This window comes from Lathamus discolor, chromosome 18 (assembly GCF_037157495.1).
Source record: "Lathamus discolor isolate bLatDis1 chromosome 18, bLatDis1.hap1, whole genome shotgun sequence".
Classification (NCBI taxonomy): domain Eukaryota; kingdom Metazoa; phylum Chordata; class Aves; order Psittaciformes; family Psittacidae; genus Lathamus; species Lathamus discolor.
Window position 1 is genome coordinate 1,364,936 of NC_088901.1, and position 15,089 is coordinate 1,380,024.

The following is a 15,089-nucleotide window of genomic DNA, read 5'->3' on the forward strand; positions in this document are numbered from 1 at the left end:
CCCCATCCTTTACTGTAAGAGTCAGGGTGAAGCTGTGGGTGCTCAGTGCAGTGCACGGGGATGCTCGCCTTGCGCTGCAGGCTCTTGGGGAGCGTTTGCACTGTTCATACAACCAAGGGCAGCACGAATTCCTGCTCCTGGAGAGCCTGCAGTTGCCATTCCTTGCCTGGATGCTCCCAGAACTGTGTGGCTAATGGCAGCTGTGGAGCAGGCCTTGTGCTGAGCCGGCACAGAGGGGCACAGATGCCTCCTGAGGTGATTTTCTGCCACCATCCATGACCAGAACTAGCATCTCTTGGCTCTTTCTCTGCAGCAGACTGCCCTGCGCTGGTGGTGGTGAGTGCCCACTACTGTACACGTGCGGGTACTGATGGGGCAGGAAAAGGCCAGATCTCAAACAACGATTTCCCTGCCCATCAGCTCCCCACATCCCACCCCCAGCCCCAATCCCTCCCTGTGCTCAATATTGGGCAGGTCTCCTTCAGGGAGCAGCTTTCAGAGGTGCTGGCAGCCGGACAGTCCTGGTCCTGCAGTGTTATCACCCTGCCACCGGCACACGGCTCCCTGCTGCTCCATACCAGCACTCAAAGAACGGGCATAAGGAAAGCAAAGAGTTGACAGTGGGGTTCTTTTTAATGCAATTGCTTTTAAAATGCAGCCTTAACATGACTTAGAATGGTCAAGGATGAGGAACAACAGGTCTTGACCTCTGCAATGTGACTGTGCAGCACTTCTGCCTCCAAAACCCGCCCGCCACTGCTGCTCCTGATGTCCTCCAACTGCTCTTACAGCAACTTGCTGCCCCTTCACAGGACCCATCACTCGGGACACCCAAACCCTGACACCAAAGGGACTCCTTTGGACAAAACAAGGGACCAGGCAAGCTGTGCAGCGTCCAGACGATCCAATGCCCAAAGAACCTGAACAAAGACCAGCAGCGTTCTCTCTTGCACCTTACACTCAGGCACAAACCTACAAAGGTATTGGAGCTGCCAGCTCCTGTGGCCGTGGGTAAGAGCTCCTCTGTGGATCTGTGCCTTCATGCTATGTAAAGTGCTTTGAGAATGGAATGGCTGACTGCAGTTTCTGGCAGAGGAAGTTGATTTTCCAATACCTAACAGCACTTGGTGTGTGTATCTGACACAACAGCGGGTGCTACAGCCTGTCCTCGCTTGCCAATTCAAGGAACACAGGAAATTCTGTTGTAGCCTGAACATCTGTGAGCATACACCCCGGCACTACCTGCACACTGCAGTGTTTGTGCACCCTAAGAGCAGAACAGGCTTCACTTGCTGATGAACGACCTCCCAGGCCTTTAGCCTGAGTTTTAGTTTTCACCCTGTGGCCTTGCCCCTGGCTGTGAACACTGCTGGCACTTCTGGATTCCCTTTCTCCTTTCAAAAGCTTAACCCTCTTGCAATTTAATGGTCATCCCCTTCCGAGAGAAGGGATCATGAGTGCTGGAGGAAGAGAAACTGCAGAAAGGCCACATGAATCTGCCAGTGCTGCACGATGCCACTGCTCTCTGACAAAAGGAGCCTCCCCAACCTGGTGCCAGCACTCAAACAGCTCTCCTAAATGACCCCTTTGTATCAAGCTTGTGTTTTACCAGTAGCTACATTAACTGCAGGAGACCAGTTACTTTGACAGCAATACTATGCACTTATCTCAGACTGAATTGTAAACACCTCTTCTTAAGGACAGCATTCAACAGTAAATCAGTGGGCTCCAATTCTGGTCATAACACATGGATTCAGATTTGAATAGAATGGAGCTTTTGTGGAGTTTGAGCAGTAGTTTTTGCACAACCAAATGTCACACTTAGAAACTGAGTGTAGAAAGAGTCCCCAGGGGAATATGAAAGACATCACCTTATGAAAAAAACCTCAGAATGAACCTGTGAAATCAAAAGCCACCAGACAATCGTCTTCTACAGGAAATGGAAGGAGCAGTAGAAGAATATAGTAACATCTTAAACAGTCAGTGAGTCAGTCTGAATGTACAGGGGCACTAGATCCCTACAGATCTGCGATGAAAGCTAATGGCCAAAACCAGCTGGTCCCCTCCAGTCCCAAAGGGAGCCTGGGCTGTCATTCACTCTTCACCAGCTGGAAGATTGTCTTCAATCCGCCTGATGAATTTCATCCTTATTTCTGTGACACTGTCACCCTTCAGCGTGTCCTGGACAAACTTGACATCCACAGCCATCTGAACCTAGGGGACGGAAGAGGAAAAAGGGCTGTTAACCCCCTTACACCACCACCTGATCATGAAGCACCAGCTTAAGGACTGTGAGGACAAGACATGCAATGCAGCTCTAAGATCACATTCTCCTCGTACATTGGGCCCTACACAGTGGACATCGGGCCCCTTTCCTCAGGAACATACCTCCTACAAAATTCAAGGAGATACTAGTGCTTGGACTGGGGTTGTGAGATGAAGGGGCTCTGGACTAAGAGCTGCCATATGCAACAGCAGCTGAGCACTCCTGTGGCTCTGCTCTTCTCCTGGGAATCAGTTTCAAGTCCAAAGCAAACATGGGAGTCATGAACACAGACTAGATATCAAAGTACCTGCTGGTACCTCAGTTATCCATCTATCTCACTGGAAGAGAGACCGTAGCTCACCATTTCCAGGGCACCTCGCAGCACTCCACACAGCAAGTTGGAATAGATGAGCGATGAGTGGTTGTCAGGGAGCTCAACAAAGTCCACCAAGGGGTTGTTTTCCAAGATGAGGGAGAACTCATCACCTCCAGGACTCCAGTTGGTGATGCTCGGAGTGATGCCCAGGTACATTTTAAATGCTATCTGTTATGTCAGAGTATGAACAAGAACACATCCCATGAAGCAACAGCACAGCTTTGATCTTTGTAAAAGTACTAAAGGGTTTTGAAAACATCACTCGTTTCTCCCAGTTCCTACCAGTCAGCACTAGTCTGGGATCTAATTCTCCTTCCTCCCTAGAATCTCAGTCAAACTCTCAGCAAAGTTCTGGGAATAGCAAATCCTCACAACCAAAACCAGGACCACACCTGACAAAGCCACGCTTTGACAATTACCTTTGCAATCACATCCGCAGTTTCACGGAAATCATGGCATCTTCCAACATTGGACCTGGCCAGGAAGTCCTCTATTAGCCGGACGCCTATGTTGTAACCCCTGTGAATGCACCAAAGAGGACCAGGTAGAGTGGGCAGAGCACAGCTTTAGAAAGACACCCATTCATAAAAGAAGACAGTGGAGGAAAAAAATTCCATCTGAGAAACATCAGCATTAAATAACGTTTGATCTGCCAGGTTTTTACTCGCAGAGCAGCACATACAGATGTTCCTGCTGTGATCCTGAGCTCTATAAGGCTCTGCTGCGGCAGATCCACTTACATTTTGTCAAGCTGCTTGTTGACATCCTCGTCGTTCTCGTAGTCCTTGCACAGCTGGGTGACCAGGGCACCGTACGTCAGCGTGAAGAGCTCCGAGTTCTAGGCAGAGGCAAAAGGGATTTAGCACAAGTCAAAGGGAAACCTGACTGAGCACTGCTGCATCTGTGTCCAGCGCTGCTTCCGCTGGCCTGGAGAGGGGGAACAGAAACCTGCTGTCTCAAAGGAATTTGCTGCTTAATAAGGAGAGATCCCGGTCTGCATTTTGGCAAGGCGACCTCAGTCTCCTTGGAGAGAAAAATCCTCTTTGACTAGCAATGATTGGGTGCTTTCTTTCCCTCCCTCTCTCCATGCACACAGCATTTCCCATTAAAGTGTCCTGAATCTGACCTGCAGAGGCAAACCAGGAGCTGCTCACACCCTGGCCACTCTTAGATGCCCATTAGCACCAATGTGCTTTAACGAGGGAGCCCACAGATAACTGGAGTGACACCTCCAGGTCAGTTGGTGCTACTGGCACTCCCAGACGGCTAAACCTGCACTGGAACTGGCTCTAAGAGCTGCCTGCGTTCACACACGTGCTGCAAACGGGCAACGTTTGTTAGGCTCCAATTCTGGTCCTTGAACAGGACAAAAAACGTTCATCCATTCATGGAATTACGGCGTTCTGCTACCACGAAAAAAGCCAAGACTCATCTGGACCCTCAGGACTCCTCTAGGCACACAATTTCCTTTATACATTAAAATGAGCTCCTCGGACCCAGAAGAGGAACAGCAAGGATGGGTTGGGATCAGCTCAGCAGATTCATGTCGTACATGTACTCCCTGGGCCTGGCTAAGATCAAAGTTACTTGGGTTTTCTTTGCACAGTGGCCAGATCTGCAGAACGCATGGAGGGAAGAGGTCTCCTCTCCCAGCCACCACCTTCACCCATCCTCAGCCTGCAGCAACTCTGTCCAAGTGCGTTTTCTTGGGAGCCGTTAGGCCAGACCAGTGACTAACAAAGTCGTTGAAAGCTGCAAAGAAAGAGCTACACCGGGCTTTAGCTTCTCGCAGAACAAAGGAACCATCATACTTTATTTCTGCTTTCAGTTTTAGCATGCAGAACCATTAGTCTAATCTCAGATTAAAAGCCTATCACCTACCATGAGATGCATAGATGCAGAAGGTGAAATGAATGGCAAATACCAATACTACAGAATGAAAGCAGCAGGCAGGCAGAAAGGAAGGGAAAAGAGACAACAGAGTTAAGTGACAACACTGATCACACTTCATTCTGAACAAGTTTACACAAAGCCAAGACAAACAGAAGGAAGAATCACTCCCAAACATTCAGCAAGTAGGAATTAGGTTAGAAGACACTGGGAATTCCACCTTGTCATTGTAATTCATGAGGGCAACAGCAATTAGTGACCAAAAGGCTCTGAGCATCCGCAAAGCACCAGTTGTGCTCCCTGCTTCTTTTGCCCCATTCTAGAGCTAAAGAATGGATTCTTTGGGGGTTCTTTTTACTTACAACCCTGCTTTTGCCCTGGAAAGGAAACGGCTGTGAAGCTCCCATCGCTCAGGAGGGCCTGACAAGGCGGAAATCTCCTTGCGCTCAAGGGCAGAGTCAGACGTTTGGCAGAGAATTTAACAAACATGCAGAAAAGGTTATGCTGGTTTTAAGGATTTTGGTCATTTTTAGTAGGGACGGCGCTTGGCAGCTGGGGAGAGAAGGGGTCAATGCATGAAGGAAATCCAGCTGTTGCCAGTCCAAGATGCTGGCATTTACTGGGTAAAGCCACAATGCCTTCACCTACTGTTACCAGCCCCGCAGCGACCCGGTGTTGGCCACAGCGACACTGCTATTGGGGTAACTTCAAACCCCAATATAATACGGGTTATAACTGGGTTATAACAAGGCAAACTTCCCACTTCGTGTTTGCAACCGGACTCTTCCTTTTCAGTCCATCCAATGGAATTGAAGCGCCGGGTACATGCTCCGTTCTTGACATTATTTCATATTTCAGATCAGTGTAGAGGCTCAACGCTACATAACCGTCCTGTGCCTACACAAAATGCCACGTTAACAGCCCACCGCCCATTCCTTCAATGAAAATCACTGCACCGAAGGAGCTGAACCCCTGGAACGGGACCCCCGTGTGGTGCTGAGCCCCCAGCGCGGCCGAACGGGGGGCAAACCCAGACGTTCTCGTTTATTCCTTGCTTTCGACCACCGATATTGCACCGAAAATGACCGAATTCGGTCTGCTCTGACCCGGAACGAGGCCTCGGCTCCGCGAGTTCGCTCTCCAGCCCTCACACCGCGCCTCAGCCGGGCTGGTAACACCGAACGGGGAAGGGGAAAGCGAGAGAGACGCAGCCGGAGCCGCGCCGTGACCGCCCCGGCCCCCCGGTAACGGGCTCTCGGGGAGGGCCGGGCCGGGCCAGCCGAGCGGGCAGCGCGGCCCAGCGGCAGCGGCGGGGCAGAGCCGGGCGCTACCGCAGGCCTGGGCCTGGCCGGGCCTCCGCGCCCTCCGAGCTCCCCCACACCCCGCTCTGCCCCGGGCCCGCCAGGCCCCTCCGGTCACCACCGGGGTCCCTCCGGGGCCCGCCCGGCCCCTCCGGTTACCATTTTCTTGCTCTCGGTGCCGCGGCCGGCCTGGCGCGACATCCTGCCCGCTCCGCAGCCCGGCCCAGCGCCGCCGCCGCCGCCTGCCGCTGCGCGCCGCGGGGCACGCCGGAACTCGTAGTTCCGCCGCCGAACTACAACCCCCAGAGTGCACCGCGGGACCGACGGGAGCCTACAAATCCCGGCGTGCAGGGAGGGTCACCTGACTACGCGCTGGGGCGGGCGCACGCCGCCAGGGGGCGACTCCGCACACCGGTTCGGTCCTCCTGGCACCGGCACCGGCACCGGCACCGGCACCGGGACCGGGATCGGGATCGGGACCGGGATCGGGATCGGGATCGGGACCGGGGTCGGGACCGGGATCGGGACCGGGGTCGGGATCGGGATCGGGACCGGGATCGGGACCCTCCGGTTGTTCCGGCCGGAGCCGCTTCCCTCGGTCCTCGCTCCCCCGGGTGCCTGCCGGGGGTGGTGCCCGCCGTGGCTGCTGTGTCCGGTCCCGGGACGGCGGCTGCCGGAGTGTCCCGGCGCCGGTGGCGGCGCTCCGAGGGGTTTCCGCGGCATGAGCCGCCTCTCGCAGAAGGGGCCGTTGCCGAAGCGAGGGCCTGTCCGGGGGGCAGCCTCTCCGGGTCCTGCCTCTGCTCGTCCCACCCTGGCCCCGGTGTTAGGCACAAACCGGGGCGGGCGGAGCGGGCCCTGGGCGCGCTGCAGTGACTGCTGGGACAACCGAGCCCCTCCTGCGCCTTCCAGCTCCCCGAGCACTGGCCTCTGCCCGCAGGCACTCGCTGCCTGGCACTTAGGTACTTGCTTGGGTACATCTCCAGGGCAGGCACTGCCACTGCCCTGCGCCCCACGGTGGCTCCGGGTGATGCAGGCTCTGCTCCCGGCGCAGGGGAAGCCAGACGCTGCTCAGGAATCCGGCAGCTGGGAGATGCCTCCCCGTCACCACGGAGCAGCGGTGTCGGGAGTGCAGGGGCCGGCGGGGCTCCCGGCGGACACAGCCGATCTGCTGGCATTGCCTTACATGGCTGCGTCCCTGGAACGGCCCCTCGGCCTGATACCAGCCTGACCCAGGCTGCGGAGCTGCCAGCATCGCCTCCATCCCTGGCAGGAGCGGGACACGGGGCCAGCAAGACCACGAGGTCCCTGTGCTTCCCCATCTCCCAGCCCTAAAGCACAGGGAGCAGCCTGGAAGTGCTGCTCTGCTCCTGCGCCCGGTCCCACCGCTGTGCTGGCGGGCAGAGGGACGTTTTGTGCTCTTGGCTTGCCTGCTGTGCACCTCCCAGCTGGGGAGCTACGCCCAGGGGATGGTGAAACATGGTGCCCAATGGCACGGATGTGATGCTGGAGGTGGGCGTGAGCTTCTTGAGCTGGGTGGCCACCAAACCCACATGGGAGACACAGGGCTGCCCAGTGCCAAGCCAAACCCCGCTGTGTGCTGAGAAACGAGCCCACTCCTCTGATTGAGGTATCAGGGTTTTAGCGAGGGACAAAGCCGATAAAGCAAAAGCAACAGCACTGGGTGTGTGACTGTAGCCAGAGTTAATACTCTAATGCAAGTTCATATATCTTCATCATAGAATCATAGAACAGCTTGGGTTGGAAAGGACCTCAAGATCATCCAGTTCCAACCCCCCTGCCATGGGCAGGGACACCTCACACTAAACCATCCCACCCAAGGCTTCATCCAACCTGGCCTTGAACACTGCCAGGGATGGAGCACTCACAACCTCCCTGGGCAACCCATTCCAGTGCCTCAGCACCCTCACAGGAAAGAATTTCCTCCTTAGATCCAATCTAAACTTCCCCTGTTTCAGTTTTAACCCCTTACCCCTTGTCCTGTCACTACAGTCCCTGATGAAGAGTCCCTCCCCAGCATCCCTATAGGCCCCTTCAGGTACTGGAAGCTGCTCTGATGTCTCCATGCAGCTTCTCTTCTCCAGGCTGAACAGCCCCAACTTCCTCAGCCTGTCTTCATACGGGAGGTGCTCCAGCCCCTGATCATCCTCGTGGCCTCCTCTGGACTTGTTCCAGCAGTTCCATGTCCTTTTTCTGTTGAGGACACCAGAACTGCACACAATGCTCCAGGTGAGGTCTCACAAGAGCAGAGCAGAGGGGCAGGATCACCTCCTTCGCCCTGCTGGTCACGCTGCTTTGGATGCAGCCCAGGATTCGGTTGGTTTCTGGGCTGCGAGCGCACACTGAAGCCGGCTCATGTTCATTTTCTCATTGCGTCAGCGTCATACATATTCATGATTTCATTTACATATTCCTAGAACTAATTTACATTTTCCCTCCCTTGTCCTGCCTTTTTAGAGCATGCGCTGTTTCTCTTAGGGGTCTCTGGGGGTGGCTCCTGGGATGAAGTCAGAACTCTTCCTCGAGGTGACCTCTTAACGTGTGGGTTCTGTGCGAGTTCCGCCGTTGGTTTTCCCACTCTGTTCATTAAACGTCACCCCATCAAACGAACGATCTTTGTTCCTGGTATTGCAGGCTCATCCCACAACTGCACCCGCATAGCAACATCTACAGCTGCGAAAGCCGATATTCTCCTATATGTCTACCACAGTGGGAACAGCCGTGCGGGAAAGCCACGGAGCAAACATTGCCATGTGCTGTTCCCGGTGACGCCGTGCTGGCCCTTGCTGGCTGGGACATGTGCCAGGCCCAGCCACGTCCCTGCCGGCGTGCTTGTACCGGAGCCACCACCCAGCCCTGTGCTGTGTCCCCAGGCTGCACGTGTAGGACTTGGTGGCATGGTCAAGAGGACCAAGAAGCTTTGGCTTCCAGGCATCAAGAGCCACGGCCACTGTGGCTGCCGGAGGTACCACGTCCCTGGTCACCGTGTGGGTCCGTGGCAGTGTCCCACCGTGGTGAGGTGGCCGGGCACCGTGGGTCCTGCACCAGCGCCACAGGCTGCGGCTCTCGGTGAAGCGCGGTGATGATGAATCCCCCTCCCATCGCTGCTCCGGGGCTGCGACCGGAGCAGCAGGGGGACAACTGCGCCCCAGCCCCGCTGACCCCGGGAGCCGGTTTGGCCGCACGGGGCAGCTCTCCCGTTTCCCACCCACCGACGTGCCCGCGCCGGGACGTGCTCGGAGGAGCGGGGGCACCGGAACGCCTCGACCTGGCTGCTCGGTGCCGCGGGTCGGGACTCCCGTTCGTTCGGGGGGAAGCGGCCGGAGCCGAGCAGCGCCCCAGGACCCCCCCGTCCCGTCCCGTCCCGCCGCGCTCCGCCCCATCCGGTGGGCACGGGACCGAGGTGCAGCGCGCCCCGCTCCGCCCCGGCTCGATCCCGGGATCCGAGCCGGGCCATGCCGCGCCGAGCCGCTCCCCCGGGGCCGGCGCTGCTGGCGGGGCTCCGGGCCGCCGCCGCGCTGCTGTGCGCGGTGCTGTGCGCCCGGCCGGGCCGAGCGGAGCCTCTCCCGTTCCGCTTTCCCTTCCAGGACCCGGCGCTGCCCTGGCACCGCCGCCTCGACGACCTCCTGGGCCGGCTGAGCCCCAGCGAGCTGGTGCTGCAGGTAGCGAGGGGGGGTGCGCTGGGGAACGGCCCCGCGCCCCCCATCCCAAGGCTGGGCATCGCGCCCTACAACTGGAACACCGAGTGTCTGCGCGGCGATGGGGAGGCACCCGGCTGGGCCACGGCCTTCCCGCAGGCACTGGGGCTCGCTGCTGCCTTCAGGTGCCGGCATCGGGGCACCGGGACCCCCTTGGGATGGGGCACCCGGGGATCCACCCCGGAACACGGCCCCGTGAGATGCCCCCGCGCTCTCCCCGCAGCCCGGAGCTCGTCTACCGGGTGGCCAACGCCACCGCCACCGAGGTGAGAGCCAAGCACAACGCCTTCGCCGCCGCCGGCCGCTATGGGGACCACACGGGGCTCAGCTGCTTCAGCCCCGTCCTGAACATCATGAGGCACCCGCTGTGGGGCAGGAACCAGGTGCCAGCACAGCAGGGTGGGGGGACCGCAGGGCTCAGGGCACCCTGGACCGTGTCTGCCCAGCCAGAGGGTGACAGCAGCTCCCCGGGGTGCTGGTGTGGGGCTGGGGGTCATGGCCGTGACCTGCCTGCTCCTCAACCAGGAGACCTATGGGGAGGACCCGTTCCTGAGCGGGGAGCTGGCCCGCAGCTTCGTGCAGGGGCTGCAGGGCCCGCACCCCCGCTACATCAAGGCCAGCGCTGGCTGCAAGCACTTCAGCGTGCACGGGGGCCCCGAGAACATCCCCGTGTCCAGGCTCAGCTTCGATGCCAAGGTGAGGGCAGTGGAGCAGGGGATGGGGAGCGGCTCCCCCCAGCACTGACCCCTCTCCACCGCGGGGCTTGCAGGTGCTGGAGCGGGACTTGCGCACCACCTTCCTGCCCCAGTTCCAGGCGTGTGTGCGTGCCGGCTCCTACAGCTTCATGTGCAGCTACAACAGGTACCGAGCGTGATGGGGGCCGCAGAGCCCAAGGGGTGGTGGTGCCTGGCTGTCCGTGCTGCCGCATCCCCTCTGCAACAGGATCAACGGCGTTCCTGCCTGCGCCAACAAGAAGCTGCTGACGGACATCCTGCGTGGGGAGTGGGGGTTCGAGGGCTACGTGGTGAGCGACGAGGGGGCCCTGGAGCTCATCATGCTGGGGCACCGCTACACACGCACCTTCCTGGAGACGGCGGTCGGTGAGCTCACGGGACGGGGGGGCCCCGGGCACCGTGCAGCCGTGACGGGTGATTTCCCTTCTCACCGGCATGGCAGCATCAATGAACGCTGGCTGCAACCTGGAGCTGTCCTACGGCGTGAGGAACAACGTCTTCATGCGCATCCCCCAAGCTCTGGCCATGGGGAACATCACGCTGCAGGTGAGCTGGGGGGGGAGCGGGGCTGGGGGCACAGGAGCCAGGGCTGTCCCCACCGAGCACAACCACGGTTTTGGTGTTGGGGTCTTCGCAGATGCTGCGTGACCGCGTCCGGCCCCTCTTCTACACCCGGATGCGGCTGGGGGAGTTCGACCCCCCGGCCATGAACCCCTACAGCGCCCTGAACCTGAGCGTCGTGCAGAGCCCCGAGCACCGAAACCTCTCGCTGGAAGCTGCCATCAAGAGCTTTGTGCTGCTGAAGAACTCACGGGGGACGCTGCCCCTCCGGGCCCAGGACCTGCGTGGCAAGCGCCTTGCGGTGAGCACCGAGCGCAGAGGCGGGCAGGGGGACGTGGTGACCGTGGGGCCCTGGCTCCATGCCCCGGGCACGCAGGCAGGGAGAGCTGCACGGGCTGCAGTGCCCACCCTCACCCCTCCGCCTCCGCAGGTCGTGGGTCCCTTCGCTGACAACCCACGGGTGCTGTTTGGGGACTACGCGCCGGTGCCGGAGCCGCGGTACATCTACACCCCGCGGTGAGACAGCGCGGTGCTGCCATGCACCCTGCAGCCCTGGGCGCTGCTGCCGGAGCCGCTCGGCCCTTCCCTGGGGGTCGGGGCAAGGGGGGTGTCCCCGCGGTGCCACCATCCCGCGCTCTTCCCTGGCACAGGAGGGGGCTGGAGACGCTGCCGGTTAACGTCAGCTTCGCAGCGGGCTGCCGCGAGCCGCGGTGCCAGCGCTACTCACGGGCAGAGGTGGTGGGGGCCGTGGGGGCTGCCGACGTGGTGGTGGTCTGCCTGGGGACAGGTAGGAGCGAGCCCCCCCGAGGCAGTGCCCCTCTGCCCTGCCCATCCGCACTGCGCTGGTTGGGTTAAGGGGCTGTCCCTTGGCTGTGCCCACACAGGGACGGATGTGGAGACGGAGGCGAGGGACCGGAGTGACCTGTCCCTGCCGGGCCACCAGCTGGAGCTGCTGCAGGACGCAGTGCAGGCAGGTAGGGGCTCAGTGCGGCTCTGCTTTGTGCATAGGGACTGGTGGGTGGTGATGGGCTGTGGTGCAGGGACCCCATCCCCGGAGCATCCCAGATCCGTCCAAGCAGCACCCCTGTGGGGCTCTTGGTGACACCCATCTCCCTGCAGCTGCCGGGCGCCCTCTGATCCTGCTGCTGTTCAACGCGGGGCCGCTGGACGTGAGCTGGGCGCAGGCACACGGGGCTGTGGGGGCCATCCTGGCGTGCTTCTTCCCTGCCCAGGCCGCCGGCCTCGCCATCGCCAGGGTGCTGCTGGGGGAGGCCGGGGCCAGCCCCGCTGCCAGGCTGCCGGCCACATGGCCCGCGGGCATGCACCAGGTAAGGGCAGGGCAGCAGCCGTAGCCCTTCGCTATCGCAGTGGCTGGGGGACCGTGGGATGAAGGGCTGATGCTTGACCGTGTCCTCGTGCACCATCGCCACGACCCGCAGGTGCCACCAATGGAGAACTACACCATGGAGGGACGGACATACCGGTACTACGGGCAGGAGCCCCCTCTTTACCCCTTTGGTTATGGATTGTCCTACACCACCTTCCGCTACCGGGACCTGGTGCTGATCCCCCCAGTGCTGCCCATCTGTGCCAACCTCTCCGTGTCTGTGGTGCTGGAGAACACGGGGCAGCGGGACGGCGAGGAGGTGAGCACGGCCGCTCCGCACGGATGCGGCTGTAGGGGGTCCGGATGCAGGGGGTCCCGCTGGCGCTGACTCCATGGCTCCGGTTAGGTGGTGCAGCTGTACCTGCGGTGGGAGCAGCCGTCCGTGCCTGTGCCGCGCTGGCAGCTGGTGGCTTTCCAGCGCGTGGCCGTGCCGGCCGGCCGGGACACGAAGCTGTCCCTGCGGATGCCGGCGGAGCAGCGCGCTGTCTGGGCGCAGGGCTGGCGCCTCGAGCCCGGCTCCTTCACCCTCTTCGCTGGTGGGCAGCAGCCGGAGCAGCAGCCGCGGGTGCCCTCGGAGGTGCTGAGCGCGCAGTTCACTGTCATCGGTGCAGCCCGGCCCCTGCGTGAGTGCTAGGGGTGGGGACAGCCATGGAATCACAGAGTGGGTTGGGTTGGAAAGGACCAAGATCATCCAGTTCCAACCCCTGCCATGGGCAGGGACACCTCGCACTAGACCGTGTCACCCAAGGCTCTGGCCAACCTGGCCTTGAACACTGCCAGGGATGGAGCATTCACCACTTCTCTGGGCACCCTGTGCCAGCGCCTCAGCACCCTCACAGTAAAGAACTTCTTCCTCATATCCAACCTGAGCTTCCCCTGTTTCAGTTTGAACCCATCACCCCTTGTCCTATGGCTGCAGTCCCTGATGAAGAGCCCCTCCCCAGCATCCTTGCAGCCCCCTTCAGACCCTGGAGGCTGCTCTGAGGTCTCCACGCAGCTTCTCCTCTCCAGGCTGAACAGCCCCAGTGTTCTCAGCCTGGCTCCATATGGAGGTGCTCCAGCCCCTGCTCATCCATGGGGAAGGGCAGCCCTGGGTGCTGGTGTCCGTGTGCCGTGGGGAGCAGGGCTTGGTGCCTCCCTGCAACAGGACAACAGGGATCTTGCCCTCCACCCTCCTCCCCATTCCTGCCTCACACCCTGCCTGTGCCCCACACAGGCCATAGGGCAGCAGCCGCCCAGACCCACGTGTGCTCCATCCAGCACACGCCTGCGTTTCCCACTCTATTTATAGCTGCCAGGGCTGCTCCAACACATTCCCTGTGCTGAGAGGGGGGCACTGGCAAAGCTGCCTTCATCTCCCCTTGAGGGCTCACTCGGGACTGGTTGCAGGCAGGATCCGTCCCCAGGATGAGCAGGCAGGATGCTGGCAGCATGGAGGAGCAGAGGTGCAGCAGTGGGAGCTCCTAGAGGGCCAGATCCAGCCCTCCAGTGCTGCAGGACAGGGATGGGATGGGGGCCCAGCAGCAGTGGTGGGGAGCACTGGTAGCCAGAACCGGTCTGGAGTTCCTTGGGATGGTTTTGGAGGGCTGGGATCTCCTTCGAGCCCGGGGCCAGAGGCCAAGGTGGGGCTGGCGGGGAGCTCGTGGGACTGCCCAGGCCTGATACCATGACATCAGGTCACTAATTACAGCTGCAGCCTGGGATAATTACAGAGCTGGGAAAGGCTGCGGCAAGGCAGGGCAGGGCTCAGCCCATCGCTGGCCCATTTGTCACCTGCTCCCACAGGGACCGTCCTGCAGCACTGGGGCTTTGTGGCTGGCTGCAATGCTGGCCCCGTGGCAAGATGCTCCAGGCTGGTGGCTAACCCAGCACGCTGCCAGAGACAGGCTGGTACGGCAGCAGTGTGCTCCAGGGCAGGATGCGGGGACACCCTCACCCCTGCGTCGCTGCCCCATGGTTAGTGGGGGTCTGCTGGAGTCCACATCAGCCCTCATGGCCATGATACCAGTGTCCTGCACGGGCACTGAAACCACCCCACACAGCAGCAGGGGGAGATGTGGGGCAGAGAGGTGGGGAGCGGGTGGGTTTGGGGTGTCCCTGCAGCCCTTTGCCCGGTGATGCCAGTGGGGTTTGTTTGCCATCCTCATCCCTGTTTGCACCCAGCCTCCTGCAGCATCTGCTCACGCTGGCCAAGCCGTAACTGTAATTGTCCTTTGATTCTGGGGTGCTTGGCACCCCGTTGGCTCCCTGCAAGCAGCACCAGGGCAAGGCTCTGGGCATGCTGGGGGGCTAGAGCCATGGCTGCTCCCCAGCCCCTCGCTTGCGTCCCCAGCCCCAGGCCGGCCTGCGGGAGCTGTTCCACCCCACGCCGAGGGGCTGAGGAGCACGGGGAGCTCCGGGCAGCAGCTGCTGGGGCTGGGCACTGCGCTCGTCGTGAGCTCATCGGATTTTCCACCACTGCGGGGAGGGCGGCTGCTCCCAGCGCTGCAGGGACGGGGGGGCCCGGCCCCAGGAGCCCCGGCGCAGCAGAGTGTGCAGCAGAGCGATCGATCAGCGCTCTCCTGCTTGTATAAGCCCATCGACTCGGGCTGGCGTTGGCAGCCAGGAGCCATCCGCATCACTGCCCGCACCAGGAGCATCGGCGGAGCATAGCCCTGTACACCCATGGGTGCCCCTTCCTCACCGTGCCCCCATCTCCAGGCTGGCCCCATGGTGTGGAGAAGGACCATAGACATGGCTGGACCCAGTGTCAAGCTGTCCTAGGGGCTTGGGAGGCCTGTCCTTTTGGGTGATGCTGCCCAGCCCCCCTGCCCGCCCTGCTGGGACCCACAGGACCATGGCAAAAGGCTTTTGAAGCC

General features: G+C 60.5%; 2 protein-coding genes across 2 annotated transcripts; one reads left to right on the plus strand and one right to left on the minus strand.

Annotated features, from left to right (window-relative positions):
• Nucleotides 1-614: 614 nt before the first annotated feature.
• TRAPPC3 (trafficking protein particle complex subunit 3) lies at nucleotides 615-6,117 on the minus strand. Its single transcript, XM_065697790.1, has 5 exons — nucleotides 5,993-6,117; nucleotides 3,383-3,480; nucleotides 3,062-3,161; nucleotides 2,628-2,810; nucleotides 615-2,214 (listed from the first exon to the last, which is right to left on the minus strand). Exons 1-5 carry the CDS (start codon nucleotides 6,032-6,034, stop codon nucleotides 2,095-2,097), a joined length of 543 nt encoding a protein of 180 aa, XP_065553862.1. The 5' UTR covers nucleotides 6,035-6,117; the 3' UTR covers nucleotides 615-2,094.
• Nucleotides 6,118-9,258: 3,141 nt separating this feature from the next.
• On the plus strand, nucleotides 9,259-13,095 carry LOC136023428 (uncharacterized). Its single transcript, XM_065697861.1, has 13 exons — nucleotides 9,259-9,674; nucleotides 9,773-9,932; nucleotides 10,075-10,245; nucleotides 10,319-10,410; nucleotides 10,492-10,649; nucleotides 10,726-10,829; nucleotides 10,921-11,145; nucleotides 11,275-11,360; nucleotides 11,495-11,631; nucleotides 11,729-11,818; nucleotides 11,964-12,172; nucleotides 12,284-12,490; nucleotides 12,578-13,095. Exons 1-13 carry the CDS (start codon nucleotides 9,307-9,309, stop codon nucleotides 12,863-12,865), a joined length of 2,295 nt encoding a protein of 764 aa, XP_065553933.1. The 5' UTR covers nucleotides 9,259-9,306; the 3' UTR covers nucleotides 12,866-13,095.
• The last annotated feature ends 1,994 nt before the right edge of the window (nucleotides 13,096-15,089 follow it).